The sequence below is a fragment of the Antrostomus carolinensis genome, unplaced genomic scaffold (assembly GCF_000700745.2).
Source record: "Antrostomus carolinensis isolate BGI_N321 unplaced genomic scaffold, ASM70074v2 scaffold43523, whole genome shotgun sequence".
Taxonomy (NCBI): domain Eukaryota; kingdom Metazoa; phylum Chordata; class Aves; order Caprimulgiformes; family Caprimulgidae; genus Antrostomus; species Antrostomus carolinensis.
In genome coordinates this window covers 1,398-6,960 of record NW_010308068.1, presented here as the reverse complement: position 1 = coordinate 6,960, position 5,563 = coordinate 1,398, and the positions used below count along the sequence as shown (strand labels likewise).

The following is a 5,563-nucleotide window of genomic DNA, read 5'->3' as shown; positions in this document are numbered from 1 at the left end:
ACTGAGGAGGGACCAACCCCACCCTCCTGCCCCTGCAGCCCCCTTGGGACACCCCTCGGTGACCAGAGCGCGGTCCCCTCCCCGCTCCCTGTCCTCACCGGTCACAGATCCAGCCCCTGTTGCTCATGGGCCGTTTGCAGTTGCTGCAGTTGACGTGCAGGGTGGTGGAAGCCTGGTTGAGGCAGTTGATGGCACGACACGTGCTCAGCTTGATCACCTCGTTGGAGATGTTCCAGAGCTGGAAGCGCTGCAGCAGGTCGATGTAGGACGTGTACCAGTGCTCCTGGGGATGGCAACAGACAGCTGAGCCCCAAGAACCCCCCTGGGATCCCAGCCCTGTGTCCCAAAGGCAAGATCCCTGCAGCAGGGGAACTGCTCTGCAGGGCTGGGGAACAGGAGTCCTTCCCCAAATCAAGAGGCCGAGGCCACTGGGCCACCACGGCCCTGCAGACATCAACATGGGTCCCTGCTGGGACTGGTGGTAGAGCAGCCAGGTGGCTACCAGGAGTCCTGCAGGTGCCCACCCCAGCTTAGAGCAAGCTTGGTGGAGAGAAGAAACACCCAGAGCCCAGGTGGGATCCCATGGTGTTGAGCTACACCACCCCTGGGTCTCACCGAGGTGTCCTACTGCATCTCACAGGGTTGCTGCACCAGCCCTGAAGGAGGGTTGAGCTCCTGCCCAGCCAAGAAGGAGCTTCCCAGGGGTCTGACCTGGGTCTGCTCATCGATCTCCTTGCGGATGCGGTCTCCCAGCACGATGAGGACAGACACGGCCGTCTGCACGTCACCCTGCTCGGCGTAGAAGAGGAGCGTGTCCCTCACGATGGGATTGAAGAAGTCGGAGGGCAGGCGGTTCTCGTAGAGCGAGTGGGAGATGGAGATGAGGGAGAAGGACTCCACAGGTGTCAGTGACACCGTCTCAGCCTCGTTGCCGCTGACGTGGGGGGAGTCAGCCTTGTCTTGCAGGTGGTCCAAGGCTGAAGGGTTGTCCACAATTTCGTGGCGCAGGGGGAAGGCTTCCTGGGGAAGGCTGTATTCCTGCTCTTCAGCTGTGAGGAGAAATATCTGCTCAGGAACGAGCAGGGAAAACCAGGAGGAAATCCAAGCCCGTGAGTGGGACAGGCAGCAGCTCCCGTGCGCTCACCGTGGGGGTTCTCATGGTCCATCATATACAGGTCATCCTCATCCGCCTCCACGTCCCCCAGCAGATAGTCCGCGGGGATGTCGCTGCCCTCCGTCTCCTCATTGTCTGGGTGTCCAAGGAGAGAGAAATCAGCTCATCCCCCTCAGACACACGGTGGGAACCTCATCCCCTGTGTCCCACCCCCGTGTGCCAGGCTGTGCCCGAGCCACACAGCTCAGCTCCCCACCACAGCCACGTTCCTGTCCCCTGCAGCCACCACTGTGGGGGTCACAGGGGTGAAGTGTCCTGCAACACCCCGGTGTGCTTCACCCAGGGGCTGCTGCAGGTCCAGTCACCCCAATTTAGATGGGATGTGAGGAAGAATTTCTTTGCTGAAAGGGTTCTGAGGCATTGGAAGGGGTTGCCCAGGGCAGTGGTGGAGTCCCCATCCCTGGAGGGATTGAAGAGTCGTGTAGACACAGTGCTGAGGGACATGGGTTAGTCATAGGGGACTGGTCAGTGTTGGGTTCATGGTTGGACTCCATGAGCTCAAAGGGCTTTTCCAATCTGGGCAATTCTGTGTGTGATTCTGTGATTTACAGGATAAATTCACCAGTTTCTCCCATGCCAGGGCCACCTAGAGCTGAGGAGGGAGGAGCTGTGGGCCTGTGCCCGCCCCAGAACCGTTACCCTCGTTGTTGATCAGGGTGGAGGAGGAGTCCATGAGGATGTTTTCCGTGCGGCTCTCTCCTTTGCTGCGGTCCAGTCTCGACTCGCTGCCCAGCCCAGAGGGGATGTCCTTCAGGTTAAAGCTGGGAAAGAAGCCACTTGCTCAATACAAGAGTGACAGAAGTTCACAGCTTCTGTTCCAGCCAGCAAACAACCTGGATATAGATCTCCAGTCACGATTTAAATGGTGACAACACAAGATGTGGCGATTTCCCTGACAGCAGAGGAGTCAGCTGTCCCCACTTTGTAACTTAAATAAAATAAAATTAAAATAAAGATATGTTGCAACTGTTAACACAGCCCTTTCTCCAAGGCTGGTGACTCTGCACCCACATGGCAAAGGCACCCACAGAGGATTTCAGAGCTGGGCACAGGCTCTTGACTCCATCTCTGAGTATTTATTATTATTTATTTATTTATTAAATACTCATCATTCACCTCAGTGGTAAATCTCTCAGTATTTACCTCAGAGGTAGGTAAAGAGGAGCTGCCTCACTACAAGGCACTTCGCTGTTTGCTCTGCATCACCACTTGTGGGCTTCACCAAGATGGAAAAGGGATGGGGCTGAAGGAGAGCCCAGCTCTTCAGGTCACTGCCTGTGGTGTTTAAGCCAGTGACTCGACTTGTCTGGCTGCAGAACTCCAGGAGGAGTGTGTTTGGAGTGTGTTTGGAGTGTGTTTGGTTTGATGTCATTTGAGGATTTGCCACTCACCCTGGGAACCCGGCTCCACAAGGTCTGACAGCTCATTTGGAGTCCTCACCCTTTGCTTTTCTATGTCATTGAGAAGAGGAAAAGCAAGTTTTCCTGCTTCACCAGCCAACAATGGGGCTCTGTCCTCTCCCTTGGGAAGGCAGAAGATTCCTTCTCCACACCAGCAGCGAGCCAGGGGTTCTCCATCCCCAGCCCTCGCTCACACTCACTCATTAAATAACTGCCAAGATGGTACCAGCCCCACCACAGCTTCAAGCTTTGTTTGAAGGAGGGAAGAGAGCAGCACACAAGGCTGCGCAGCTCCAGGCCAGCCTGGCCGCTCACTTCTCACACCCACGTGGAAAATGTTGGTGTTCAAATGATGCCAACTGCAAACCAGCGTGGCCCAGGGCTGGGGACATCCATCCCTGCTGCCACCCTGTGACTCCGGCCCAGCCAAGGAGCCAACTCCACTCTCCCACTCCCAGAACCACCCCTGCGTGTCACTCGCTGCGGCTCCAGCCTCCCTCCTTACCTGTTGATGAGTGGGAGGGCGGTGCTGCCTTTCCCCATGCTGTGGTTGAGGTTGGTGGAAGACATGGTGCCAAGGCTGGAGTAGATAATTCGCAGCATCGTCCACGTTTGAGCCACCTGAGTGAGAGAACGTCGCGCTCAGACCTTGCCAGGCTCAAACCAGCCCTGCCCACAAACTCCCAGCAGAGGCTGAGGGCAGGGAGCTCCAGTTTCTGGGGCTGCTTCTGAGGTTTGGTGTGAGGTGGAGATACAGGGGACAGCCTGAGGCCACGGAGAGCACCGTGTGCCCTCACCCCACCAGAACCTTCCAACCTCAGCACCAACCCAAGGTGACACCAGGAATCTCCAGCCCAGCTCTCACCTGGTTGCGATCCAAACCCTTGGCCACCTTGGCGTTGTGGTCGCAGAGCTCGGCCAGGGGCCTGCCAGCCAGGGCGTACTGCTTGGCCGTGTGCACGAACCAGTCCATGCTGCCGCTCTCCACGTCCGTCTCGAAGACGCTGAGGGCGCTGGAGGAGGAGATGTACTCAAACTGCTCCGTGGGGTCCAGCTTGCGCTTGAAAAAGATGGGGTGGCGGCGGTCCCCGATGTAGGGCTTGCGGTTGGAGTCGGAGGAGATGAGGCTCTCCTTGGCGGCGAAGGCCAGGTCCCCGTAGAGGCTGTAGCACAACCCCTCGGGGTTGGCTCGGTCGATGGGTTGGCTGGCGTCCTTGAAGATGTGTTGGTAAAGGGTGCTGTCCTTGGAACCCGACAGCAGGAAATAGGGATCGTGGAGGTGACGCCACACGATGCCCGTGGTGACGTCCTTGTGCTCCTCAAACATGGCAGAGGGGATGAAGGGCCGGCGCACATCCCAGACGTAGATGTTGTGATCCACCATCATGGAGCAGGTGGCGATGTGGTGCTTACACTCCGGGCGCCACTTCACCCTGGCCACGGAGGCGATGGTCTGCACGCAGTAAATCTCCTTGGCTCGTGTCGTGTTCATGTCCCACACCTTCACCATCTTATCTCGGCCGCCTGTTGCCAACCAGCCCCTGGGAGAAGAGTTGAGAAGGATGGTGAGACACCAGTCTGGGTGAGGATCCATCCCAGTTCATCTCACTTCCATGCCAAGGGGAGGCAGCCAGGCTGCAATCACACCCTCCCACACGCAACCCCATAACCAGGCCAGGTGACACCCCTCCTTCCCACTCCCATTTCAGGCTCTGTGTCTTTACAGCCACACTCATCTGCAGGGCTCCCAGTCAGACCAGTTCCCCCCACCTCTGGTTTCCACTTGCCAGAGACACAGAGAGGGGAAAAAGGCTGGTTTGAAGGTATCTCAGTGCTTCTCTAAGCTCGTGAGGAGCCACAGAGCTGCCAAGCAGGGAGTGAGGAGGGACCTGCCCACCACAGCTGTGGGTCTGTTCAACCAAGGACCAAGGGACAGGACAAGAGGAAATGGGCTCCAGTTGTGGCCAGGGCAGTTGAGATGGGATGTGAGGAAGAATTTCTTTGCTGCAAGGGTTCTGAGGCATTGGAAGGGGTTGCCCAGGGCAGTGGTGGAGTCCCCATCCCTGGAGGGATTGAAGAGTTGTGTAGACACAGTGCTGAGGGACATGGGTTAGTTGGGGACTTGTCAGTGTTGGGTTCATGGTTGGACTCCATGAGCTCAAAGGGCTTTTCCAGTCCAGGCAGTTCTGGGATCTGTAAATATTTCCATCCCTGGGGAAAAGGGAGGAGGGAAACGTGACCAAACACAACCAGCTGTGTCCCAGAGCAGCTGCTCAGTGTCTGTTCCCAAGCTCAGCACCGGAGCAAGAACCTGCCCTGACACAGGGGGAGCAGGACAGCAGCTTGCTGTACCCACCATCAGCAATCCAGCACCTCAGGATTCCCTGATCTGTCCAAAACCAACCCCAAAACACCCCCCCCACCTCCCTAAATCCTCCAAGCAACAACTGCTCCCACCTTCCAGCAACAACCCAGCCCCTGACACAAGGGGTCAGGGTATCAGAGACCCTGTTTTCCCCACTCTCAAGGTTCCACCCCCATGTTTAGTGCCTCTGGGCAGCTGGCAGGGCCTGGTCCTGCACACACCTGTCCTCTGGGTGCCAGTCGCAGCAGAAGACGGGCCCGTTGTGGGCTGTGAACATCCTCTCGTAGCGGTCGGGCCGGCGGATGTCCCACAGCTGCACGTTCCCGTTCTCAAAGGTGGCGGCGAAGGTGAAATAGTCCCGGATGCTGAACTGGACATCACGGACACTCTCTGACTGGCCTGAGTGGGGACAGAAGGTGAGATCTGGTGGGACAGAGCTCCAGTGATGTGAAAAACCCCACGGGAAGAGCCACAGGGGACACCAGGCCAGAGAGATGGGGAAGCAGGGAGCGATGTGGCCACTTTCCACCTCCTGTGCGAGCCCAGCCCACCACTGGCCAAAAACTGGGGAAGGGTTTAGAGGGGAAGGGTGTGAGGAGAGGCTGAAGTCCCTGGGGTTGTTCA

The 5,563-nt window shown here is 57.6% G+C and overlaps 1 protein-coding gene across 1 annotated transcript in view; it reads right to left on the bottom strand.

The window, feature by feature from the left end:
- Positions 1-94: 94 nt before the first annotated feature.
- Positions 95-5,563, bottom strand: part of WDR24 (WD repeat domain 24) — a 6,536-nt gene continuing 1,067 nt past the window's right edge. The window contains exons 2-8 of the mRNA XM_010165655.1: positions 5,161-5,338; positions 3,440-4,115; positions 3,080-3,195; positions 1,814-1,935; positions 1,145-1,249; positions 712-1,049; positions 95-283 (exon numbers count right to left, since the gene is read on the bottom strand). Of these exons, the coding sequence (XP_010163957.1) occupies positions 95-283; positions 712-1,049; positions 1,145-1,249; positions 1,814-1,935; positions 3,080-3,195; positions 3,440-4,115; positions 5,161-5,338 (1,724 nt within the window). The remainder of the gene's footprint in view (positions 284-711; positions 1,050-1,144; positions 1,250-1,813; positions 1,936-3,079; positions 3,196-3,439; positions 4,116-5,160; positions 5,339-5,563) is intronic.